The 26,037-nt window shown below is 54.5% G+C and overlaps 1 protein-coding gene across 1 annotated transcript in view; it reads left to right on the top strand.

Moving 5' to 3' along the window:
* GOLGA3 (golgin A3) overlaps positions 1-26,037 on the top strand; it is a 52,274-nt gene that overhangs the window by 17,973 nt on the left and 8,264 nt on the right. The window contains exons 5-17 of the mRNA XM_017895631.1: positions 497-653; positions 2,684-2,990; positions 6,086-6,288; positions 9,777-9,914; positions 11,501-11,662; positions 12,296-12,664; positions 14,454-14,531; positions 16,076-16,339; positions 18,271-18,365; positions 20,093-20,309; positions 22,267-22,410; positions 23,688-23,885; positions 25,175-25,291. Of these exons, the coding sequence (XP_017751120.1) occupies positions 497-653; positions 2,684-2,990; positions 6,086-6,288; positions 9,777-9,914; positions 11,501-11,662; positions 12,296-12,664; positions 14,454-14,531; positions 16,076-16,339; positions 18,271-18,365; positions 20,093-20,309; positions 22,267-22,410; positions 23,688-23,885; positions 25,175-25,291 (2,449 nt within the window). The remainder of the gene's footprint in view (positions 1-496; positions 654-2,683; positions 2,991-6,085; positions 6,289-9,776; positions 9,915-11,500; positions 11,663-12,295; positions 12,665-14,453; positions 14,532-16,075; positions 16,340-18,270; positions 18,366-20,092; positions 20,310-22,266; positions 22,411-23,687; positions 23,886-25,174; positions 25,292-26,037) is intronic.

Here is a 26,037-nt window from a genome sequence, read left to right as displayed (position 1 = left end):
GTGGGGCAGGTGGAGGTGGGTGGGGTGATAGCAGAGGTGGGTGGGGCAGGCAAAGGGAGGGGCCAGGCAGAGGTGGGTGGGACGATAGCAGAGGTGGGCGGGGCAGGCAGAGGGCCTGACCTTAGATGTTGCTTCCCCCGCCCAGGACTCTGCACTGGAACAGGCGATACACAGCTTTTCTTCCTGATTCTGACCTTAGTCTTGACATGAACATTTCATTCATAAACAAGTCTGCTACTTTTTAAGCAGTAGAGTTGGATCTAATCAGCAATCGTCTGTGTTATTAAAATATTCACTCTCCTGTTTACATAGACTTGTCACTAAGCTGCAGGATGCATGTCTCACATTTCCGTAACAGTTCCCACTGTGTGAGGCAGGAATGTTCATCTGTGCATTCGTGCAAGCCTTAGCTCTCTACTTAATTTGAAAAGATTGAGAGAGAGCAGCAGGGGTGCGTGGAATTTGGAGAACATGGAAGAGTATGAAGGAAAATCAGGATGGCTGTGGCTCTCACAGGCCTGACCCGTGCTTTTGTCCCCAGCGTGTCCTTGGAGAGCTCTGCAGCAGAAACGCAGGAGGAGATGCTGCAGGTGCTCAAAGAGAAAATGCGACTCGAAGGACAGCTGGAAGCCTTGTCACTGGAGGCGAGTCAGGTAACGGACACTCTTGACGCCTTAGCGTGCGGCGAAGTCGGAAAGCACATGTGGCTCCTCTGCTGGGTAGGAGGTTTCGCAGATGTGGTTGGGAATCAGCCGCCGCAGCGTGTCTGGCAGCCAAGTGTTCTGCATCTTTACGTTTTTTGTCTATTGTCAGCCTTAGAAAGAGGTGTGAGTTTTCTGCCTCATCGTGCATGGGTCCATTTCTCCCTGCATCTCACCAGAATATTTCCTCGATGTTAGGTGTCTTCACAGGCCTTAAAAGTTAAATTCTCTTGGTGAGTTGCACCTTTTTCTGGCATGGTGAACCTTTTTTCTTTGTAGTGCTTTCTGCTTTTTTTTTTTTTTCTTTTTTTTTTTTTTGAGACAGAGTCTCGCTCTATCCCCAGGCTGGAGTGCAGTGGCGCAATCTCGGCTCACTGCAAGCTCTGCCTCCTGGGTTCATGCCATTCTCCTGCCTCAGCCTCCTGAGTAGCTGGGACTACAGGCGCCTGCCACCACGCCCGGCTAATTTTTTGTATTTTTAGTAGAGACGGAGTTTCACCGTGGTCTCGATCTCCTGACCTTGTGATCCGCCCGCCTCAGCCTCCCAAAGTGCTGGGATTACAGGCGTGAGCCACCGTGCCCGGCCTCGCTTTCTGCTTTTTCTGATACTTGTTTTGCTATATCAGAAAAAGCCGCACATGCTGGCTTTGGTTAGCATGTGCCAGAAACATCATTTTCCATCCCTTTTTCAGCTCTCCTTTGTCATTTTGTTGTATGCACTTTACCCATAGCAAAGAGCTAGGTATTTACCTCCTGTCGACAGTTGTGTAAATCTGTTCAGTGGGGGTCAGCTGTCTGCTTCTGGCATGGAAGCATGAGAATGCACCCAGGCCCTGAGGTGACGGGGCTGAGGGGCCTCCTGCAGCGAATGGGGCCGCAGAGCAGGGCCGTAGCTGCTCACCACGCCGGAAGCTTGCCTTGCTAAATGCACATCTCATGCTGAAGATGGTTTTCTTGTACAACATGGTCCTTGGACAGAAACCACCTAAAGCTGTGTCGACGGAAAAGGTGATTTCGGCTGTTCTGAGGCTAATTCTGGTTGTGCAGTCGTCACTTCTCCAGTGTTACAGCGTGAGCCTCCCGTCATCGGGCGCATTTCCCTTCCTCTGCGTAGCCACTCTCTCGAACGGTGGCTTGCTCTCACCACTTTATCTTCTTATCCTCCTGGGGTCACTGATTGGTGCTTCGGTTGCATCCACACCACGATTGTGGGGGTTGTTTCAGGTGTGGTGGCTGCTGGCCCCTTGCTCTAGGGTGTCCTTGAGTTTGTGTTTCCTCCGTTGCTTTGGGTGTTTGTTGTCTTGGCGATGTGTGAACTGGATCCCTCCCTGTAGGCCTTAGCGTGGGGGCAGGTGGGGGCTGGTGGGGGCAGGTGGTGGGGTGATTTCCTCTGGCGATTCTCTGCTGTTCCTGGGGCCACACAGCATTGCCGTGGTCACTTAGGACTGTGCTGTGTCCCGTGGCCCTGGCTGGAGCCCCTAGAGCCACACTTAGGAAGCAGCCACCTTTCCTTGCCTGTGTTTTTTGCCCATTTCCCCCCAGATCCGAATCCACTGTTAATCTCTCAGGGGTCCCTCTACACGTCTGGCATTCTGTGTGTGCGTGCCATATCCATGCCATATCTGGCATATCCATGTGCATGTTTGGTGTTTTGAACACGTTTCCCGTGTCCTCGCAGGAGAAGGGTGCTTCCCCAGCCCTGCCCGAGCGCTGCCCTGCGCAGGTGCAGTTGGGCCCAAAACTAGTGCAGCTCCGTGTGCGTCCTGGGCCTGTTTGGAAAGTCACCTTCTTCTGGGCGGCTGTGCTGGGAGAGTGCATGGGGGTGTCGGGGCAGAGTCCCCTGTCAGGCCCTGGGAGAGCGCCTGGGGGTCTCAGGGTCCCCCGTCAGGCCCTGACTGACTCGCCAGTTGTGTTCCTGTTAATACACTGGACGGAAGTGACTCATTTTCTGAAAGTCATTGTGGTTGTTGGGATCTTTTCAGGCACTTAAAGAGAAGGCTGAGCTACAGGCCCAGCTGGCCGCCCTCAGCACGAAGCTGCAGGCACAGGTGGAGTGCAGCCACAGCAGCCAGCAGCGGCAGGATTCGCTCAGCTCGGAGGTGGACACTTTGAAGCAGTCGTGCTGGGACCTGGAGCGAGCCATGACCGACCTGCAGAACATGCTGGAGGCAAAAAATGCCAGCCTGGCATCGTCCAACAACGACTTGCAGGTGGCCGAGGAGCAGTACCAGAGGCTCGTGGCCAAAGTGGAGGACATGCAGAAGAGCATGCTCAGCAAGGACAACACAGGTGAGGCCAGGCCCGGGCCACGCCCTCCTCCTTCCCTGACTGGTCCCTGCCGCGGCCTCCTCCTTCCCTGACTGGTCCCTGCCGCGCCATCCTCCTTCCTCTACTGGTCCCTGGCCATGTCCTTCTCCTTCCCCGCCCACGCCCTCCTCCTTTCTCAACTGGTCCCCGGCACACCCTCCTCCTCCCCTCGCCGCGCCCTCCTCCCCTGACTGGTCCCTACCACGCTGCCATGTCCTTCTCCCTCCCCAGCCCCCGATCCAGGCAGGTGCCCAGCGAGCTGGGGCTGGTGCCGACAGCTCTGTTGGCATGTGACTATGCTTGTGGGGGTTGCATTGGCTTATAATTTACACATAAGGAGGCCACTTTTCTAAAGGAAATACAATTTTTAGTTGAACTTGTGGAATTGTGTACATTTTTGCATGCACATCCAGGGGAATGAATTAGGTCTTGGAGATTGACCTCGGACCCTGGACTGTCTGCGGTAATTATTTCCACGCATCATGCCTCAAAAGTCCAGTGGTATTTGGGGGGTGTAGAGCTGCCCACTTATTCCACAGAATTGCAGATTCCATTTAAAATATTCAAGAACAGTTCCTTGACTGTCCATCTGGCAACCTTTTCTCCCTGGATGCAGCGTGTCGGTCCAGCTGCCTCCCTGTAGGGCTCACCCAGCGAGTACAAGTAGGACGGTGGACCATGGGAACTGCGGCCGGCTTCCATGTGGCTTGGCAGCACGCCTTCTGCCCCCTCAGTCCCCGTCTGGGCCAGTCCCAGAGCCCACACTCCAGTGCCCAGCAGGCACGGAGAAGACTCTGGTTTGACCTGCTCAGAGCAAGCGTGAACAGGAGCGAGAAGGAGAGGGCGAAGCAGGGTCAGAAGGTTGAAGACCAAAGCCTGAGGGAGTGTGGAGTGACCTGGATCCAGAGTCCTCCCAGGGAGACTGCTTGGTGGCCTCATCTCTCAGGACTTGGGATCGCCTGAGCGAGGGGGCCCTGGTGCAGCCACCGGGAGGGCTGACTCTACGTCAGCCACTTCGCCCGTGAGGCTGTGAGACTGGGTCTTGGATCTGATGACACAGAGGAAGGTGACAAGCTGGCGTCACAGAGGCTGCGTTCCAATACTAGGAAAGAGAAAGCCAGCTGAGAGGCAGTAGTACTTCTGTAATCGCTTTAATATTTTAGTCGAGCATTTCGTGATACCCAATCCCTTCAGAAAAACTATGAAACCCAAAAAGTTCTCAACACTAAAGTAGTTGGGGCCCTGTGGGTTGCCACACTTCACTTGACCAGTAATCGGGGGGTGGCAGAACCAACCTGAACGGTGGTGAGGCTGCCCAGTCCTGACCGGGGGGGCGACACGAATACCCTTGCTGTTTGTTGATGGCTGGTAGACATCGTTGGGTCGAAGACGAGAGCCTCGGCGTCCACGACAGTTTTCACAAATTTCATAAGTGTGAATTTGCCGACTTGATTAAATTTGTTTGAACCCCAAGCTCAGTATTCATGGACACGTGTGGAGCAGCAGAGTATGTGAGTCATCCGAGGCGCCCGCTGAGGAGGAGGGGATGCTCTGCCTGCCTTTGTGCTCAGCCTGGGCCGGAGGAGTTCTTTCCAGGGCCATGTTTGTCTTTCTGTGCTTTTGGGGATAATTTTGCAGTTCAAGATGGCCCCAAACGCTGTCTAGTGTTTGTTGTTGTTGTTGTTGTTGTTGTTGTTTTGTTTTGCTTTTGAGACGGAGTTTCACTCTTGTTGCCCAGGCTGGAGTGCAGTGGTGCGATCTCGGCTCACCGCAACCTCCACTTCCCAGGTTTAAGCTGTTCTCCTGCCTTAGCCTCCCTAGTAGCTGGTATTACAGGCATGTGCCACCACGCCCAGCTAATTTTGTATTTTTAGTAGAGACAGGGTTTCTCCATGTTGGGTGGGCTGGTCTCGAACTCCCAACTTCAGGTGATCCGCCTGCCTCGGCCTCCGAAAGTGCTGGGATTACAGGCGTGAGCCACCATGCCAGGACAACACTGTCTAGTGTTTTTTTTTTTTTTTTTGAGGCGGAGTCTCGCTCTGTCGGAGTGCAGTGGCCAGATCTCAGCTCACTGCAAGCTCCGCCTCCTGGGTTTACGCCATTCTCCTGCCTCAGCCTCCCGAGTAGCTGGGACTACAGGCGCCCACCACCTCGCCCGGCTAGTTTTGTATTTTGGTAGAGATGGGGTTTCACCGTGTTAGCCAGGATGGTCTCGATCTCCTGACCTCGTGATCCGCCCGTCTCGGCCTCCCAAAGTGCTGGGATTACAGGCTTGAGCCACCGCGCCCGGCCTGTCTAGTGTTTTTAAACACAGAGAGGATGTGAGGTGTTCTATGGAGAAGATGTACTTCATTTTTTTCTTTTGATTTATTTTTTTCAATTCATCCTGTTTCTATTTTTTTAAATTTTATTTTTGTTTTTAAAAATTCATTTGTCTTTGAGATGGGTTGCTCTGTTGCCCAGGCTGGAGTGCAGTGGGGCAATTGTGGCTCACTGCAGCCTTGAACTCATGGGCTCATAGGATCTGCCCGCCTCAGCCTCCCAAGTAGCTGGGACCGCAGGTGCATGTCACCGCGCCTGGCTAATTTTTTTTTTGAGGGGGGGGGGATCTTGCTGTGTTGCCCAGGCTAGTCTCGATCTCCTGGGCATGCACCCCCATGCCCCCTGCACCCCATGCCCCAATCCCCGTGCCCGGCCATCATTATTTCCTAGAGAAGCTTTGCTCAGGCTTGTTGGCCGAGTTGTTGGCTGTGAGCTCAGTGTGAATGAATCGACGCTGTGTATTGAATCGGTGTCTTAAATGGAAACACAGAACAGAGGTTATGTATCGATGAACTGGTGAAGATGCTTGAGCAGAGGCCTGCAGGAACCTCATCCTGCATTTCTCCCAGAAGCAGCATCTGTCAGCGTCCACTAGTGCTGTGTTCACGGCGACTTCATGGAGTCAGCTACGGGGAATAACCGGAACTGACTCTTTCTTGGTCTCCGCTGAGAGTCCCGCCTTGTGTCCCGCAGGGGAGCTGCGGACTCCCCTGTTGGCTGTTACTGGCCTGAGCGCTGTGCTTGCCCCATTTCAGTGCACGACCTGCGGCAGCAGATGACAGCTTTGCAGAGCCAGCTTCAGCAGGTGCAGCTGGAGCGGGCGACGCTGACCAGCAAGCTGAAGGCGTCACAGGCAGAGATCTCGTCCCTGCAGAGTGTCCGGCAGTGGTACCAACAGCAGCTCGCCCTGGCCCAGGAGGCCCGCGTCAGGCTGCAGGGTGAGATGGCTCACATCCAGGTACGGCCCCCATCTACCTTCCAAGGCAGGTCACGCTTCTTGTCTTCGTGTAGAACGGTGCTTTTCCAAAGATTTTCTGTTTTAGAGTTCACAGACATGTTTTCGTTTTTTTTTTTTTTTTTTTGAGACGGAGTCTCGCTCTGTCGCCCAGGCTGGAGTGCAGCGGCCAGATCTCAGCTCACTGCAAGCTCGGCCTCCCGGGTTCACGCCATTCTCCTGCCTCAGCCTCCTGAGTAGCTGGGACTACAGGCACCCGCCACCTTGCCCGGCTAGTTTTTTGTATTTTTTTTTTAGTAGAGACGGGGTTTCACCGTGTTATCCAGGATGGTGTCGATTTCCTGACCTCATGATCCGCCCATCTCGGCCTCCCAAAGTGCTGGGATTACAGGCTTGAGCCACCGCGCCCAGCCAATGTTTTCATTTTTAACCTGCTGTCTAGCATACCCTGTGTCCCATGTAGGATGTGTCCCGTGGGCCCCCCCACGACCTTCTGACATGGGAGACCCACAGCAGCCTCTGCCAGCATTTTCAATTCCAAAGCCTGTCTTGCTGGGCACGGTGGTGCATGCCTCTAAATTCTCATCTGCCTGGGTCTCAGGACCCTCCCACCCTGGCCTCCCCATTCTGCTGTGATGTCTCACAGGTGTGTGGCACCAGTGGGGTTCTCTTCCTGGTTGGAGCTTTTCCCTTCTCTGCTGTGTGAGCCCTGAGTGTCACACACGGACCACATCTTTCCCGCGTGCCTCGCATTTCCTGCTACTGTTGGAAACACTTCCTCTCATGTCCACTCGGTAGTGGGCACAGCCCATGTCCAGCATTTCCTGCTGCTGTCGGAAACACTTCCTCTCCCGTCCACTTGGTAGTGGGCACAGCCCATGTCCAGTTTGGTCCCGTGTACGTGGGAGCGTGTGTCTGTCCAGGCCTGCCCCTTGGCCCACATGCTGGAGACACCCGGACCGACAGACAAATGGTTCAAGTGCACCTCGATCTGAGTCTCAGCGCCTAGACTAATTAGGATGATGTCAGAGATGCTGAAGAGCACCTTTGGTCAGCCTTAGTCTTTTGTTTTGTTTTGTTTTGAGATTGTCTCACTCCATCACCCAGGCTGGAGCAGTGGTGCGATCTCAGCTCACTGCAGCCTCAACCTCTCAGACTCAAGCGATCCTCCTACCTCAGCCTCCTAACTAACTGGGATCACAGGCATGCACCACCATGCCCAGCTAAGTTTTGTATTTTTTGTAGAGACAGGGTTTTGCCATGTTGCCCAGGCTGGCCTCGAACTCCTGGGCTCAAGTGATGCCCGCCTCAGCCTCCCCAAGTGCTGGGATTACAGACGCAAGCCACCGCAGCTGGCCTGTTATTTTTTAATTAGCTGTGGAATTTTTTTTTCCAGATAAAATATTATATATTTATTAAAACTTTATTTCTCAAGAGGGGAATGTGAAATACTAATTCCACCAAATGTTCCTTTTGTATCTAGATTTACAAATATATACAATGGAGGTTTTCTTCAATTTTTGTTACTTTTTTTTTTTCTTCTGAAATGGAGTCTTGCTCTGTCTCCCAGGTTGGAGTGCAGTGGTATGATCTCGGCTCACTGCAACCTCTGTCTCCTAGGTTCAAGTGATTTTCCTGCCTTAGCCTCCTGAGTAGCTGGGATTACAGGTGCCCGCCACCATGCCCAGCTAATTTTTGTATTTTTAGTAGAGACGGAGTTTCACCATATTGGCCAAGCTGGTCTCGAACTCCTGACCTTGTGATCCGCCCACCTCAGCCTCCCAAAGTGCTGGGATTACATCACACTCAACCTATTACGTATTTTTTAAGCCAAAGAACCATATGGAAAAGCATTTGTTCTACTTACAACATAACTTGGAAACAAATCAGTGTACAAATTAATACACTTTTTAAAAACTGCAGTGCGTTTATATGAGGTAGTATTTAAAGAAGTAAGCCAAGCCAGTGTATTTTAGAAGTATAGTTTGGACCAGGTGCAGTAGCTCATGCCTATAGTCCCAGCACTTTGGGAGGCCGAGGTGGGCCAAACACTTGAGGCCAGGAGTTCAAGACCAGCCTGGCTAACATGGCAAAACCCCATCTCTACTAAAAATGCATAAGTTAGCCAGGTGTGGTGGCGAGTGCCTGTAGTCCCAGCTACTTGGGAGGCTGAGGCATGAGATGTGCTTGAATCCAAGAGGCAGAGGTTGTAGTGAGCCGAGATTGAGCCACTGCACTCCACACTCCAGCCTGGGCTTTGTCTTAAATAAAACACCAACAACAAGGAAGTGTGGTGGTGTAGCCTGGACAACAGAAAGAGAGGAGGCCTCAAAGCGATGGTGGCTCCAGAGCCCTATCTGCTTTATTTCCGGAGACAGGGTCTTGCCCTGTCACCCAGGCTGCTGGAATTCAGTGTTACCATCATAGCTCCCTGCGGCCTTGACCTCTTGGGCTCACACAGTCCTCCTGCCTCAGCCCCCCAAGTAGCTGAGACATAGTTGAACACCATCACACCTGGCTAATTGTTTAAACATTTTCTGTAAGGACAGGGTCTTGCTACGTTGCCTAAGCAGGTTTTGAGCTCCTAGGCTCAAGCGATCCTCCTGCCTCAGCCTCCCAGCGTGCTGGGATTACAGGATGAGCCAATGCTGGGCCCTCACTGCTTTTTCCAAATATCTTTGGAATCCAGGTTCAGCATTCCTTAATCAGAGTTTTTAATACATTTTTTTGGTACCCAAATGTATCCCTTCATTCCCAGTAACATTCAGAAGGGAGGATTCCAGGCAGGCACTCTGCTTTCATGGTCCCAAAACACACTCCCAGCAAAGGCTATCTTCCCTGGCTCCGTGTACCTTCTCCTGAGGTCCTGGGGCCTGTGGCTTCTGTCACGTCTCGCACTTCGTACTCCAGGAGGCAGCATGGAACAGGCGACGTGGGCAGGTCCAGCCACAGGCCCCAGGCTGTCCTCACATCTCCTTTCATTGCTACTTCCCTTGGCTGACGCCGTCCTCCTCAGGGCCATGGGACTGGGCTTTTTCACGAGACACTTGGCCAGGGTGGGCCTGAGCACCTGGGGGTCTGGGCCAGGCCGTAGCTGGGCTGTAAAGGCTGCGTCCCGGGAATGGCACCTGTCGGGCAGGCCCTGGTGTGTGTCTGGCTGGATTTGGTCAGTTAAGATAAGGCTCCTCACCCACAGGGGCTCAGAGATGCCTCGTCAGTGGGGACTTTTGGGTAGGTCCTGCTACAAACTGCAGTCTGATGAGCTGCAAACAGCATGATGAGCGCTTGCTGATGGCCTGCCCGCCCTCCCACTCAGGCACACAGAGCCCAGACAGCGCATATTTTGACGTGGGAAGATGGGTGGTGGGGCTTATGTGGGGGACACTGAGGGGCAGCCAGTGACCCTCACCCTGGGGCCTCCAGGGACAGGCTGGTCTGCATTTCTTGCTTGAAATTGGGCAACTTTTTACTTTGTGGGGTTTTTTTTGAAGGTTGGACAGATGACCCAGGCAGGTCTCCTGGAGCACCTGAAACTCGAGAATGTGTCCCTGTCCCAGCAGCTGACGGAAACTCAGCACAGGTCCATGAAGGAAAAGGGACGTATCGCGGCACAGCTGCAGGGTATTGAGGTGAGGCTGCGGCCAGGGCCGTGTAAGGTTGGGAGAACATACACATACACAGACATAGGTACCGTGTGTTTTTTCTTACACGTTCTATCTCTCTGTGTGTATCTCTTAAATATTCTCATGGATGGCCTGCAGTGACCGCTCGTTAAGGCTTTGGGACCCCTGCTACTCATCCCTCACCTGTGGGGGCTTAGCGCAGTGTGGCTCTTTTCCTGCAAGCCCCACCTCAGCCTGGGCCCCCGGCCGTCAGTCATTGCCGGTCAGGGATGGCGGTGGGTACAGAGTGGGTAAGGAGGAAGGGTCCGGTGAGTTTGTGCCTGACAGCCTGTCGAAGCCTAGCAATGAGAGGATTTTCTTTGCTTTCTAAGCACTCAACCTGCATTACCATTTGACCCTCCAGCAACCACACGCTGTTGAGGTCATGGCCGCTGCCTGCCCAGCCATCTCCAGAGGACAGAAATGCAGCAGGCTTGATAGCTGCTCTTTAGCTGTGGGGCCCTGGACAATTTCTTAGCTCTCTGAGCCTCATCTTTTTTTTTTTTGAGGTGGAATTTCGCTCTTGCCGCCCAGCTGGAGTGCAGTGGTGTGATCTCAGCTCACTGCAACCTCCGCCTCCCAAGTTCAAGCGATTCTCCTGCCTCAGCCTCCCAAGTAGCTGGTATTATAGGCACCCGCCACCACACTCTGCGAATTTTTTGTATTGTTAGTAGAGACGGGGTCTCGCCATATTGGCCAGGCTGGTCTCAAACTCCCGACTTCAGGTGATCCGCCCACCTCGGCCTCCCAAAGTGCTGGGATTACAGGCTTGAGCCTCATCTTTATAAAATGGAGATAGTGTCACCTACTCGATAGCCTTGTGGAAAAATTAAAGAAGAAATGGTGTAAAACCCCAAGGCGGTGTATGGAGGGAGGTTCTGTGCTGGATGATGCTGGGCCGGTCTCGTTGCTGACCTTTCCCATTGTTCAGGGAGCTCTCTGCAGCCTCACATGGTTTCTCGTCTCCTGCGACTGCTCCTACCTCTCTGTGGCATCAGCTGGGCCACCCGGCTGGGATGACGGATAAGAATCGTGTTGCGTCAGCCATAGTTCTTCAAGGGCTTAGTAGAGAAGAACTGAAAAGAATTTCAAGTTAGGAATTTGTGTCTTCCCTAAGAAGTGTACCCCGATTTGAGGGCTCATCCACAGCCAGACTGCAGGCTGTGTTCACTGCAGGGGCCTCTGCTCTCTTACCTGGTGGTACCAAGCACTGCTCTTGTGAGAGCATGTCTGGGTCTCACTCCTGAAAGGAGGCACCTGTCGCCCACCTGTTGCCACACGAGAAAAGCCGGGGAGGTTCTGCTCACCAGTGGATCCCAGTCCTTCACACAGGGTTGTTGGCCTGGGCTGGACCTGGCCTCGGTCTCCTGGTTGGTGCTGGCCCAGCTGCCCACCCAGGGCCCTCAGTCTGCAGTTGGTAGACATGAGGATGGGGACGTGGATGGGGCCCATGCCAGGGTGGTAAGTTTCTCCGCAGAGCACGGGACTTGCTGGCTGCTGTTCACTATTACGGTTTCCTGCCTTTTTAAAAACGTGTTGTTTGCTGGGCCCAGGCTGACATGTTGGATCAGGAAGCAGCCTTCCTGCAGATTCAGGAGGCAAAGACAATGGTGGAGGAGGACCTCCAGAGGAGGCTGGAAGAGTTTGAAGGCGAGAGGGAGCGGCTGCAGAGGGTGGCAGACTCGGCGGCATCCCTGGAGCAGCAGCTGGAGCAGGTAGGTCCCTGGAGCCCTTCAGGCTGGACCCAGGCCCCGGGAGATCCCGAGCAGCCAGGACTGCACACAAGGAACCTGGGTGGTCCTCTGCTGTGGGGCCGTGTCTGCTCAGGTGAGAGTTGGGCTGTTGGTCAGATGCTGCTGCTGCTGCAGACCTGACAGTGTTTGCCCTGCTGGTTCTTCTGCACCAGGATTGTGCATGAAAAAAAGACCTTCCGGCCGGGCGCGGTGGCTCAAGCCTGTAATCCCAGCACTTTGGGAGGCCGAGACGGGCGGATCACGAGGTCAGGAGATCGAGACCATCCTGGCTAATACGGTGAAACCCCGTCTCTACTAAAGAATACAAAACTAGCCGGGCGACGAGGCGGGCGCCTGTAGTCCCAGCTACTTGGGAGGCGGAGGCAGGAGAATGGCGTGAACCCGGGAGGCGGAGCTTGCAGTGAGCTGAGATCCGGCCACAGCACTCCAGCCTGGGCGACAGAGCCAGACTCCGTCTCAAAAAAAAAGAAAAAAAAAAAAGAAAAAAAGACCTTCCATGGTGTCCATCAAAATTACTTGAAACCTGAACAGGAAAAGGGCATACGTTCTCGGAGTAGGGTCGGCGCAGCCACGTGGGCTTCATTCCTTCTCCAGGTGAAGTTGACTTTGCTCCAGCGAGACCAGCAGCTTGAGGCTTTGCAGCAGGAGCACCTGGACCTGATGAAACAGCTCACCTTGACTCAGGAGGCTCTGCAGAGCAGGGAGCAGTCCCTCGATGCCCTGCAGACACACTACGATGAGCTGCAGGCCAGGCTGGGGGAGCTGCAGGGCGAGGCCGCCACCAGGGAGGACACGATCTGCCTCCTGCAGAACGAGAAGATCATCTTGGAGGCGGCTCTGCAGGCGGCCAAGAGTGGCAAGGAGGAGTTTGACAGAGGAGCGAGACGCTTGGAAGAAGGTACCGAGGAAACGTCGGAAACTTTAGAGAAGTTGAGAGAAGAACTGACCATCAAGTCCAGCCAGGTAATGCATTCTGCTGTGTTTTGTTTTGAATCAGAACCCTCCATGCAGGAGTGATGCTGCTTATTTGGTCCTTCCTTCCTGTCTTTCTTTCTTTCTTTTACCTTTCCTTTTCTTTTCTTTTCTCTTCTTTTCTTTTCTTTTTTCTTCTTTTCTTTCTTCCTTTCTTTCCTTTCTCTCTTTCTCGCTTTCTCTTCTTTCCCTTGTTTCTTTTCTTTCCTGCTGTGTCGCCCAGGCTGAAGTGCAGTGGCGCGACCTCAGCTCACTGCAAGCTCCACCTCCTGGGTTCACGCCATTCTCCTGCTTCAGCCTCCCGAGTAGCTGGGACTACAGGTGCCTGCCACCATGCCTGGCTAATTTTTTTGTATTTTTATTAGAGACGGGGTTTCACCGTGTTAGCCAGGATGGTCTCGATCTCCTGACCTCGTGATCCGCCCGTCTCGGCCTCCCAAAGTGCTGGGATTACAGGTGTGAGCCACCGCGCCCGGCCGTGACTGGCTCTTTCACTTGGCATGATGTTTTCAGAGTTCATCAAGAAGAGAATGTTATTGAAAACCAGTTTTGGCCGGGTACTTTGATCCTTCGCAGGGGGGCTCCTGAGGGACCGCCCTCCATATTGTAGAGAAAAAGGTTCATTCTTCAGTTGTGCTCTAGTGATAACTAGGATTTGCGTGCAGCGTATTCTATATTCAGACAGAAAACCTAGGCCCTCAACACGCTCTTCCCTGTTTCTGGAGTCGGCCGCCCCATGTGTGTGTGCTGAGAGCTGTTTGCTGAGGTAGAGAAGTGTTTCCACAAACACACGTATTCCTGAGTCCCCCAGGGCCCTCCGAGTGCAGATCCTGTGGAGAGGGTCTGCGTGGACCCTCTGAGTGCAGTCCTGTGGGGTGGGTCTGTGTGGGGCTCTCTGATCCAAATGCAGTCCTGTGGGGTGGTTCTGCGTGGGGCCCTCTGAGTGCAGTCCTGTGGGGTGGGTCTGCATGGGGCCCTCTGAGTGCTGTCCTGTGGGGTGGGTCTGCATGGGACCTGAGGCTCTGCATTTCTCAAACGCTCCTGGACTAAATGGACTGGGCTCCAACAGACTTTGCAGGACAAGGACCAGAGCCTGAGGTCGGCACCCTCAGCCTGTCGGCGCAGCCCAGCACTGGGTTCTGTAAACTGTCACTGGAACAGCCCTGCTCCACCTGTGCAGAGACTGGAGCTGCATCTGTGCTGCAGGAGCATTGCTGAACAGCTGTGACTGACATGCAGCCTGTGAGCTGTAGTCATTTCCTATCAGGCATCTCTAAGAAAAGCTTGCCAAGTCCTGGGCTGGAGTGCGCCCTGGCCTCATCCCCTCTCCCACCTCCCTGCCCCTCACTGTGCCTTCATGCTCTCAGTGGTGAGGAGGGAGAGCCCAGGCCTTATCCCGTCAGGACACAAATGCTTCTTCCTATAACATCTGTGCAGATGTGTGCCCTCCTGGAGCCATCAGTGTAATGTCTGTGTAGATGCATCCCCCTCCTGGAGCCCTCAGTGTAACATCTGTGCAGACACATTCACCTCTTATAGCCCTCAGTGTAACAACTCTGCAGATGTGTCCTTTCCTGGAGTCCTCAGTGTAACATCTCTGCAAACGTGTTCTTTCCTGGAGCCCTCAGTGTAGTATCTGTGAGGATGTGTCCTCTCCTGGAGCTCTCTGTAACATTTGTGCAGATGTGTTCCCCTCCTGGAGCCTTCAGTGTAACATCTGTGCAGACACATTCCCCTCCTGGAGCCCACAGTGTAATGTCTGTGCACATGTTCCCCACAGGTGGAGCACCTGCAGCAGGAGACTGCCACTCTGAAAAAGCAAACGCAAAAAATAAAGGAGCAGTTTCTTCAACAAAAGGTAAAAATGAGTTGTTGATTTCTTCACTTGAAACAAGCGTATGAACAGAGTTTTGTGTGGTTTAATTGCTTAGCAATTCCAGTGTCATAGGAGTTGAGAGGAAGGTAACAGGTAACATCTTGAGTTCTCTTTAACTCTTTTTTTTTTTTTTGAGACAGTCTCTCACTCTGTCGCCCAGATTGGAGTGTAGTGGCACGATCTCAGCTCACTGCAAGCTCCGCCTCCTGGGTTCAAGCCATTCTCCTGCCTCAGCCTCCCAAGCAGCTGGGACTACGGGCGCCTGCCACCACGCCTGGCTAGTTTTTTTGTATTTTTTTAGTAGAGACGGTGTTTCACCGTGTTAGCCAGGATGCTCTCGATCTCCTGACCTCGTGATCCACCCGTCTCGGCCTCCCAAAGTGCTGGGATTACAGGCTTGAGCCACCGCGCCCGGCCTCTTTAACTTTTTTTAAAGGTACTTAATCTGCAAAGTCAAGACGCACTTCCACAGCGGGGTGGGGGTCTTGGCCCCTCAGATCTCCAGGGGCGGCTGTCACTGGAGCGCCTGTCAGCATACCCTGTTGTGCTCACTCTGGGGAGCTGTGTGTTGTGCAGTGTTGTTACCACACAGGTTGGGTTTGCCATTTAAAATGTCTGAAAAATGCACATGGAGTTCCAGCATTGAAACAAATTATGATTACCCAAAAAGACATGGAGTATGAATTTTGTGTCACTGAAGCCAGTACCTCCTGTTGGATTTTATGGGGTCTGAGCAAGGGTGACGCAGAAGCTGTATTGTCCGTGGTGCTGTGTTTTATTTCTGAGCGAGGACAACTCCTGAAGCAGCGTTGTGAGTGCCGTGTTTTATTTTTTTTGAGACAGAGTCTGGCTCTGTCGCCCAGCCTGGAGTGTAGTAGTGCTGTCTCAGCTCACTGCAGCCTCTGACTGCCAGGTTCAAGTGATTCTCATGCCTCAGCTTCCTGAGCAGCTGGGACTACAAGCATGTGCCACCATACCTGGCTGGTTTTTTGTATTTTTAGTAGAGATGGGGGTTTCACCTTGTTGGCCAGGCTGGTTTTGAACTCCTGACCTCAGGCGATCAGCCAGCTCGGGCTCCCAGAGTGCTGGGATTACAGGCGTGAGCCACCGCGCCCGGCCTGCTGTATTTTATTTCTGAGCAAGGGAAGCCCCTGAAGCAGTGTGGTGAGTCCTGCTTTGTTTTGTTACTGAGCCACAAGCAAGGGGAGTAACCTGTTGGAAGCAAAGCAGTGCAGTTGAAGGCAGGAGAGAGCCAGACTCCTTGGAATTGAAGAGACGTCTAGGAGGCCGGTGTGACTGCCTCGTGCACCACACACAGACTCTTGTTTCAACAGGCCGTGATGTCACCTGTGGGTAAATAATGGTGTGTCTCAGTCGATGAAGGCTTAGATTTGATGAAATGTATTTTATCCTCAAAAAAGTTATGTCTCTGATAAGTGGTAAACATTTTTGTTGAAGCCAGCTTGACCCCCAGAAGTCCCCGTGCTCACCGCCCGGTGTCGGCTCACAGCTTCTGTCTTTGGCAGGTGATGGTGGAGGCCTACCGGCGCGACGCCACCTCCAAAGACCAGCTCATCAGTGAGCTGAAAGCCACCAGGAAGAGGCTGGACTCGGAGCTGAAGGAGCTGCGGCAGGAGCTGATGCAAGTGCACGGGGAGAAGCGGGCCGCGGAGGCGGAGCTCTCGCGCCTGCAGAGAGAGGCGGCCCAGGTCCGTCAGCAGATGGCCGACCTTGAAGGGCATCTCCAGTCAGCGCAGAAGGAGCGAGACGAGATGGAAACACACTTGCAGGTCTGTCCGTGTCGGACTGACTCACTTGATGAGGAGGATTCGGCCAAAGTGCTTGGGGCGCGTGTGTCTGGGGCGGGGCCGAGTCTGGGGCGGGGCCGAGTCTGGGGCGGGGCCGTGTCTGAGGCAGGGCGGTGGAAAGGTGGGAGAGGCTTTTGGAAGAACAGCTGGGAATATGGCCCACCTGGAGCATAGTTCCCAGAGGGGCAGTCAGGTGAGGCCTGGTAAGTCCAGGTGACGATGTTGCATGAAGGGAGGGAGTGAGAAGGCCCTGTGAGGCACCCAGCTTCTCCCCATTGCCATGGGCTCCCAGGATCCAGTGTGTGAGGACGGCGGCTGTCATGCATAAAGCAAGGGTGAGTGTCTTGTGGAGACCCCACGTCAGGGCAGGGCACTGGGGCCCGGGGACCCTGGGAGTCCCTTGTGGCTGGGTGCGGAGCTGGGACCGGCCAGAGCCAGTCACATTCCTGTGGAAGCTGAGCCTGGGCTGGCTTCTGCACGCAGTGGGTGTCCGGGATGCTGGTGACAGTCTCTCGGCTGCAGGTGGCAGAGCAGGTGAGTGGGAGGTGAGGGATGAGGGGTGCGGGACAGAGGCCACAGTCCAGGATCCTGTCCAGACATCCAGGCCGAGGAACCGGGAGGTGAGACGAGAAATCGGGAGAGCAACAGTAAATTTGGGGAGGGTCGTTTTGCTTATGATGTTTCTGAAGTTGCCGGAGAGGACTGAGGCAAGGTCCCAGCAGGCGGACTGGTCAGCGAGCGAGCATGTCTGGCTCATCAGGAGCCAGGCTGAGGCCGGGAGTAGGCGGTGTGGCCGGCGCCGGTCAGTGTCGGAAAGTAGGGGCCGATGGAGGAGCGCCGGTCAGTGTCAGAAAGTGGAGGCTGATGGATTAACGCTGGTGCCGGGGTGGGGAGGTGGGCCGAGGGGAGCGCCGGCTCCTTGGGCTGCAGGAGGCTTAGAGGACACAGCAGTGGGGGCAGAGCACGTTCAGACCCCACAGCTGCAGGCCTGGGCTGGTTGTGGGGACTCGCCTAGCACACAGGAGCTGGGGCAAGGCTGCGAGGGCAGGAGCAGGTGGGGGACGTGGCCGTCAGTGTTCACAGTGGAGGCTGAGGAGGGCATCCAGGGGGCTCTGGGGAGGCGTCCTGGAGTCTCCAGGGACGAGTCCCAGGGGCCTCTGGGGAGGGGTTCCGGGGGCTCAGGGAGGGGTCCAGGAGCTGCGGGGAGGGAACCCAGGGGCTTGAGGGGAGGGTTCCCGGGGACTCTGGGGACGGGTCCAGGGGTCTCCAGGGAGAGGTCCTGGGGTTTCTGAGGAGGGGTCTGGATCCTTGAGGAGGGGTCCTGGGTCCTAGGGGTTAGGAGGAGAGGTCCTGAGTCCACAGGCTTTCCTGTGAACTAGTCATGTCCTGTTGTGCCTCTGATGCTCTGGACAGTGTTTGGAAACGGTTGTTGGTCTCAATAATGAGTGGTTTGTGGCCGAGCACAGTGGGTCACGCCTGTAATCCCAGCACTTTGGGAGGCCGAGGCGGGTGGATCACGAGGTCAGGAGTTTAAGACTAGCCTGGCCAATGTGGTGAAACCCCGTCTCTACTAAAAATACAAAAATTAGCTGGGTGTGGTGGTGGGCATCTGTAGTCCCAGCCACTCGGGAGGCTGAGGCAGGAGAATCACTTGAACCTGGGAGGCGGAGAGGTTGCAGTGAGCTGAGATCACGCCCCTGCACTCCAACCTAGGCGACAGAATGGGACTCCATCTCAAGAAAAAAAGAGTGATTTGTAAGAAGGTAGATGTGTCTCAGGATTTTTCTCAAGGCGCAAGTCCTCCAGGGCGAGCCTGTACAGTGCCATTGGCGGGGACGACGGGCTGGAGCCCGGGAGGGGAGACAGGCTGGGGGTTTCAGTGCCGCTCCTCACGCCCTCCTTCCCTTCCGAAGTCGTTGCAGTTCGATAAGGAGCAGATGGTTGCGGTCACAGAGGCCAACGAGGTGCTGAAGAAACAAATTGAAGAGTTGCAGCAAGAAGCCCGAAAGTAAGTCCGTGTGTGTGCCCCGGGGAGGCAGGAGAGCCCCGTGGGCTGCTGCTGTTATGCGGGGACACCCTCCCTGGGAGGTGCTGTGGTGGCCTGGAACATTAAGGTCCAGGTTTGGAGTCCGTGTGGTTTGGTGGCTGCTCATCTGCGAAATGATCCGAGTTGATCGTGGACTTGCTGAAGCTCCTGTAACAGAAGCTCCCAGGTGTTTTTATGTTTGACTTTTTGTGCAGCATCATCCCCTCTCCCAGCTCCTACGCTGGGAGACGCTTCGATGTTCGTCCTCACACCTCACACTCACATAAACATGAACACACCTCGCTGGCACACGCCCGTGCATACGTGTGTGCACAATCAGATGCCGTTAGGGGCTGCCTTACCCCAGTGGTGCACAGACCTTGCTGGCACATGCCCGTCAATATGTGTGTGCACACGCAGATGCTGTCGGGCCTTCTTCCTCTGGCGTTGTGCCCTGTGCTGCTTTGCTTTGTTATTTTTGTAGAGATGGGGTCTCACCATGTTACCCAGGCTGGTCTCGAACCCCAGGGCCAAGCAGTCCTCCTGTCTCAGCCTCCCAAAGTGCTGAGATGACAGACGTGAACTACCATGCCCAGCTAAATGCATAGTTTTGGGATATTTTGTTTGTTTTCAAAATGGTCTCTTTCTGTCGCCCAGGCTGGAATGCAGTGGTGCCATCATAGCTCACTGCAGCCTCAATCTCCTGGGCTCAAGCGATCCTCCCAGCTCAGCCCCTGGAGTAACTGGGACCCCAGGTGTGCACCACCACGCCTGGCTAATTTTTTTTTTTTTTTTTTTGAGACGGAGTCTCGCTCTGTCGCCCAGGCTGGAGTGCAGTGGCCGGATCTCAGCTCACTGCAAGCTCCGCCTCCCGGGTTCACGCCATTCTCCTGCCTCAGCCTCCCGAGTAGCTGGGATTACAGGCGCCCGCCACCTCGCCCGGCTAGTTTTTTTGTATTTTTTTTTTTTTTAGTAGAGACGGGGTTTCACCGTGTTCGCCAGGATGGTCTCGATCTCCTGACCTCGTGATCCGCCCGTCTCGGCCTCCCAAAGTGCTGGGATTACAGGCTTGAGCCACCGCGCCCGGCCGCCTGGCTAATTTTTAAATTTTTTTGTAGAGATGGGGTCTCAGTATGTTGCCCAGGCTGGTCTCAAGCTCCTGGACTCAGGCGATGCTCCCGCCTCGGCCCCCCAGGATTCCAGGCGTGAGCGTCTGTGCTGCTTTGCTTTAATCAGCTGGTGATTTGCTCGTGAATCTGATGGTTGAAATTTTTACTGATATTCAAGAACATTTCTGTGTGGTAGGAGCAGACTCTTTCTCTGCATTCACAGGGTCGTTCATAAGCTGCCCCAAGAGGAGGGCAGGTCTGATGCTGGTGGTGGAAATGGTGAAAATTCACTGAGTGCTTCCGCTGGCCTGGCTCTGCGGGAATACCCGATAGGGACTGATCCTTCGCTGTGTGCAGCCCCCACAGGACAGACACACACTTACCCCGCTTTCCTAGGGCAGCTGGGTTCTGGGGAGGGCGAGGATGGGGTGTGAGCGGAGGCAGCCTCCCCGTGGCCCAGGGTCTCGGCCACCGAGCCCGTCCTTCAGGAGGGGCTTCTGAGACGCACTTCCTGTTGCCTGCTGTTGCGAACCAGAATGCCAGACGGTCGCGTCAGAGGATAATTCAGCTTCCTCTTGTGTCTCCCTCGTGACACCCCAGGGCCATCACGGAACAGAAGCAGAAGATGAGGCGGCTGGGCTCAGACTTGACCAGCGCCCAGAAGGAGATGAAGACCAAACACAAGGCCTACGAGAATGCCGTGGGCATCCTCAGCCGCCGCCTGCAGGAGGCCCTTGCGGCCAAGGAGGCTGTGGACGCGGAGCTGGGCCAACTCCGAGCCCAGGGCGGCAGCGGTGACAGCAGCCTGGCTCTACATGTAGGTAACGCCGTGCCATCCCCGGCGAGGGTTGCCAGCCCCTCAGTGCAGGGAAGGGCTCTCCATCAGCAGTTGTCCCCTAAAGCCTCGCGGGGCCGAGCTCACGTGGGAGGTGGCAGCTCTCTAAACTCCGCTCAGCGTCGAGGTTGCCAGGAGCCCGCAGTGACGGAGCATCGCCTCGCAACCCTCGTGAACCCTGCGTGGCCTGCGGCCTGCGGCCTTCCCTGATTTTCCTCAAGAAATCTCCTTGGCTCAGAGTTCAGCTGCTCCCTTGGGGCAGAGGGAGGGCCTGCCCTGGTCCACTCGCGTTCCAGCAGCCTCTGCGCTGGGAGGAAAAGCAGCCTCCGCACTCGCTGAGAAGCAGGAGTAGGGGTGTGGGGTCAGCGTTTGGCAGGGTTTGGGGAGCGTTTAGAGGTAGCCACGCGGCAGTGGCCCAGAACAAGCCGGTGCCCTTGCTGGAGGGCTCTGAGCAGGGCCTTCCGTGGAGGCCGCAGTCCTCTGTGCTCTCTTACCTTACGTGGTGGGCATACCATTCTACCTGAGTAAGTTCATCTGCATTGTATTTATTATTCTCCAGTTCGTGTCCTTGCACTGACAACTTAGTATTTCTTCTTACGTGTGGTTTGTTTCTATTTCCCGTCCACTTAAGAATTTATGGGTAAGAGGATACTGTATCATAACATGGGGTTTTCTTGTCAAATTAAATAAACTCGGCCAGGCATGGTGGCTCTCACCTGTAATCCCAGCACTTTGGGAGGCCGAGGCAGGAGGATCGCTTGAGCTCAGGAGTTTGAGACCAGCCTAGGCAACATGAGACCCTATGTCTACAAATAATACAAAAATATTACCCGGGCATTGTGCACGTGCCTGTGGTCCCAGATGCTTGAGACGCTGAGGTGGGAGGATCACCTCAGCCCAGGAGGGGAGGCTGAAACTGCAGTGAGCCGTGATTTTGCTGCTGCACTCCAGCCCAGGCGACAGAGAGAGACTCTGTGTCTAAAATTAAATGAATAAATCAAGTGCTCCTTCTCACCTGATTGCTTTGTAAACTGTTGGGGAGATTGATTCAGTTGCCATTTTCCTTGGGCTCACTAAGGGCTGGGGTGGGGAGGGCGCAAAGGCCGGGCAGAGCCAGCCCCTCGCCGCATCGTTGCAGCTGAGGAATAGCACGGCCGCGAGCCGATGTCTTGTGTCCGTACGGGCTTCACCCCTCGCAAGTGATGGCTTTTGGCAAATTTCTCACCTTTTTGATCCTCAGTGAAATGAGGTCAGACTGAGGTGAATGAGAACCTCTACTGTGAGGGTTGTTAGGTGGTACTGGACGTGCTTGGCAAGGGCCTGGCACCATCGCGGCAACAAGTGGGCGGGGTGTGAGAGCACACAGGTGCCTGCATGTATCCGTTCACGTGTGAGGTGTGAGCATATGTGTGCGTGGCGTATGGAGTGTGTGCATGGTGTGTGGGGTGTGAGCACGTGTGCGCATATGTGGTATGGGGTGCGAACATGTGGGGTGTGAAGGCGTGTGGGTTGAGCACGTATGTGCATGTGGGATGTGAACACGTGTGGTACATGAGCATGTGTGTGTGTGGTACATGTGTGTGTATGTGATGTGTGGTGCGTGAGCACATATGTGGTGGTGATTACACCTGGTGCTGCTTGCTTGCCACAGGTGGTGATTTATAGCCATTATCTGCAGGTCAGATTTTCTTCTGTATTTTTGAAGCATTGAACTGAAGAGATGATTTTGTTTGTCCCAGCTGTCCCCGTGTGTCATCGTGTGCCTGCTGTGGTCAGTTAATTCAACTTCTTTAACATAAAGGAAGGTTGTGAGACTGTGTCACACAGCTGGTGTCTCGTGTGTGCAGCCACACAGCCTCCTGCCTGCAGGTGCCACGGGAAGTGAGGGGGGGTCAGGGCCTGTCCCATGACCAAGTGCCCGTTCTGTCTTGGCCCTTAGGAAAGGATCCAGGCCCTGGAGGCGGAGCTGCAGGCTGTCAGTCACAGCAAGACTCTGCTGGAAAAGGAACTGCAGGAGGTCATTGCGCTGACCAGCCAGGAGCTGGAGGAGTCCCGGGAGAAGGTGCTGGAGCTGGAGGACGAGGTGAGGCTTGGCTGTCTGCAGTGGCGGCAGTGTGGGGCAGGTCACGTGATCCCTGGGCATGCTGCCACGCGTGTGGCCCGAAAAACAAAACTTCACCATGCGCCTAGCGTTGCTGCTTTTGGTGTTGCCACCTTCTGACCGTCAGCCTCTGGCTCTGTGGTGGGGCAGGCCCTGACTCTAGCCCTCTGGGGAGGATCACTGTGTTACAGTCTCTTTGGTGGAATGGTTACAGAATTCATAGTGCAACCCTTCTCAGTTCAAATGCTTTGGTTTCAAATAAGAAACCCAACTTGGCCGGGCGAGTGGCTCATGCCTGTAATCCCAGGACTTTGGGAGGCTGAGGTGGGCGGATCACAAGGTTAGGAGTTCGAGATCAGCCTGGCCAACATGGTGAAACCCCAGCTCTATTAAAAATACAAAAATTAGCTGGGTGTGGTGGCGGGTGCCTGTAGTCCCAGCTACTCAGGAGGCTGAGGCAGGTGAACTGCTTGAACCAGGAGCAGAGATTGCAGTGAGCCGAGATGGTGCCACTGCAATCCAGGCTGGGCAACAGAGTGAGACTCCGTTTCAAAAAAAAAGAACTCAGATCTGTCTCAGGTTCAGAGACAGTTCTCACTTCAGCGGTGCGGGTGGCAGCTCAGTGTCCCGGCCCCCTCTCCCTCCCCAACCCCTCTCTGTGGAGCTCCGTCACTCTAGGGCGGCCTGTTTCACTCACTATGTCCTGTCCTGAAATGGTTTTGCTCATGCCCACCCTGCCAATGGCCCCAGGAGAAGGCTGGGCTCTTGGCCATGGGGAGGAAGGAGAGGGGCCTGGGGAAGCAACTGACCATGACCACAGCAGCCTTCATATCATGAAGCAAGCATGGTCCTGTAGTGTCCATTGCTGTTTTTGTTTTTGTTGTTTTGAGACAGTCTCGCTCTGTCACCCAGGCTGGAGTGCACGATCTTGGCTCACCTCAGCCTCCGCTTCCCAGGTTCAAGTGGTTCTCCAGCTTCATTCTCCCGAGTAGCTGGAACTACAGGCACCTGCCACCACACCTGGATAATTTCTGTATTTTTGGTAGAGATAGGGTTTTATCATGTTGGCCAGGCTGGTCTCAAACCCCTGACCTTATGTGATCCCCCCACCTCAACCTCCCCAAGTGCTGGGATTCCAGGCTGAGCCGCCAAGCCTGGCCTGAGTGTCTGCTTTTTCATATTGAAAACACCTGTTTCTGGGGTGTGTGAACTCCACTCACCAGTGCGGGTAATTTCACAGTGACGGTGGTATGTTTCAGCTTCAAGAATCCAGAGGCTTTAGGAAGAAGATAAAACGCCTGGAGGAGTCGAACAAGAAGTTGGCTCTCGAATTAGAGCACGAGAAAGGGAAGCTTACGGGCCTTGGACAGTCCAACGCAGCTCTGCGGGAACACAACAGCATCCTAGAAACAGCTTTGGCCAAGAGGGAGGCAGACCTAGTCCAGTTGAACCTTCAGGTATTCAAACTCGTCAAACTCAGGCCAGTAGTGGCGTGAAAGAGTTGCTGAGGCTGCGTGCACTCCGAGAATCTCACTCAGATTCAGTCACCTGTGCTGACTCCTAGCCCACCCGGCCTGCAGCCGAGAGAACAGGCTCGGGTCGGGGTGACCCACAGGCCTGGGTCCCCGGCTGTTGGTGCAGGACTGGGCTCTCTGAGGTGAGGCTGGAGCCCCTGTGTGTGCTCAGTTCACCTGTTTAGTTGAGGGGCAGACGTGTTTAATTGAGGGGCAGGCCTGTTTAGTTAATTCAGGGACAGACCTGCTCAGTTGAGGGGCAGACCTCCCATGCGGGTGTGGCTGAGTTCCAGTCCCAGGTGGTGACATTGTATGTAGGGGGCACTTAATGAGAGGTTCACACAGTTCAGAACTGGGACTCGAACACTGACATGGGTCTCACTCAGCTGCTCAGGCTCCACAGTCTCTCTGGATTGAGGACCAGGCGGGGCATTTCAGGGAAATCCTGGGGGCCACATCAAGCTGCTGGTGTTGACTCTCCTGTCTTAGTTCCGTATTTTGCCCTAGTTCCCACCACTTCCGTTCTGTTTGTACCTGGCCGCAACCCCTGATTTATATGTATTTTTTGGGTTCCCAGCCACCACATTCCTTTTTTTTTTTTCATTGTTGTTAGTAATACAGAGGGCCACTCTGTCTCTCAGGCTGGAGTGCAGTGGCAGGATCTCGGCTTCCCGCCTCCCGGTTGAAGCGATTCTCCTGCCTCAGCCTCCAGTATAGCTGGGACTACAGGCGTGCGCCACCACGCCCAGCTAATTTTTTATATTTTTAGTAGAGACGAGGTTTCACCATGTTAGCCAGGATGGTCTCGATTTCCTGACCTGGTGATTCACCTGCCTCAGCCTCCCAAAGTGCTGGGATTACAGGCATGAGCCACCATGCCCGGCCCATTCTTTTCTTTTTTTTTTTTTTTTTTTGAGACAGGGTCTGGCTTTTGCCCAGAGTGGAGGGGAGTGCAGTGGCACCATCATAGCTCACTGCAGCCTCGACCTACTGGACTTCAGCAATCCTCTTGCCCCAGCCTCTGGAGCCGTGGGGCCACAGGCGTGCCACGTTCTTGAGTGCGGCTCTGTGGTCGTGCTCCCGCCACCTAGTATTCTGTTTTTGTCACAGATTCTTCAGAGGTGGAGTTTCCTCTGCCTCCTTGGCGTGTGCCTGAGCCTGTGATGTGACATGTGCAGCCTTGTGTGTTTGCAATTTGACGTCCTTATCTGTCCTCCTGCAATCTGATCTAGGTGCAGGCGGTTTTGCAGCGCAAAGAGGAGGAGGATCGCCAGATGAAGCAGCTTGTCCAGGCCCTGCAGGCCTCACTAGAGAAGGAGAAGGAGAAGGTGAACAGCCTTAAGGAGCAGGTGCGTGCCACTTTCTGGCTCACAGGGCATTCCAGAGGATGCTCCAGTGCCTAGAAATCTATACAGAATCCTTCACACACCAGTCTCCTTCCAGGAGTTACAGAGAGCAAAGGTGCGTTGCAGTTGTTGGTGATGGAGGCTGCAGAGCACCTGGTCTGGTCCTTAGACCGTGGTGTTAGATGCAGCCGTGAGGACCTGGGGCCAGTGAGCTCCACGTGCGTGTGTATTTATATTGTGCTAGGAACGGTGTCCTGTGTGTCTTGTTGCATTGCAGAAGCAAACTTGAGAATAGCATAGGATCCCATTTGTGTTCGGCAGACAAGAGGGGTGGTTCTGTGGACCCTTCTCTGTGCAGAGAGCTGTCTTTTCGTGGCTGGCCCCTGCCCTGCTTCACCTGTGTTCACTGACACATTGGTCAAGTTGCCAGCAGAGGCCCATCCTGACCCCCAGGTGCCCTGTCTGGGCCCTGCTCCTCTGTTAGAATGCTGCTTGCTGGCTACCTCTGCCATGCCTGGCACAGAGCAGCTCCTCCTAGCACGCTTGCCCTGTGTGTGCACGTGGGGGGTGTGCGTGCATTCGATGCTCTTGTATAGTAGAAAATTTCTAGGAGGAACACCAGAAATAACTGGTTTTCTCTAGAGAAAGGCAGGAAAGAACACATCACTTTTCCTTTAAATCCTGTTTGAATTGAACTTGTAAAAAATTACAAGTTATAATTGCTTCACAATTCAAACTTTTTGGCCTAA

The sequence above is a fragment of the Rhinopithecus bieti genome, unplaced genomic scaffold (assembly GCF_001698545.2).
Source record: "Rhinopithecus bieti isolate Rb0 unplaced genomic scaffold, ASM169854v2 scaffold_27038, whole genome shotgun sequence".
Taxonomy (NCBI): domain Eukaryota; kingdom Metazoa; phylum Chordata; class Mammalia; order Primates; family Cercopithecidae; genus Rhinopithecus; species Rhinopithecus bieti.
Note: the sequence above shows the minus strand (reverse complement) of the source record. Positions and strands in the feature narration are given on the sequence as shown.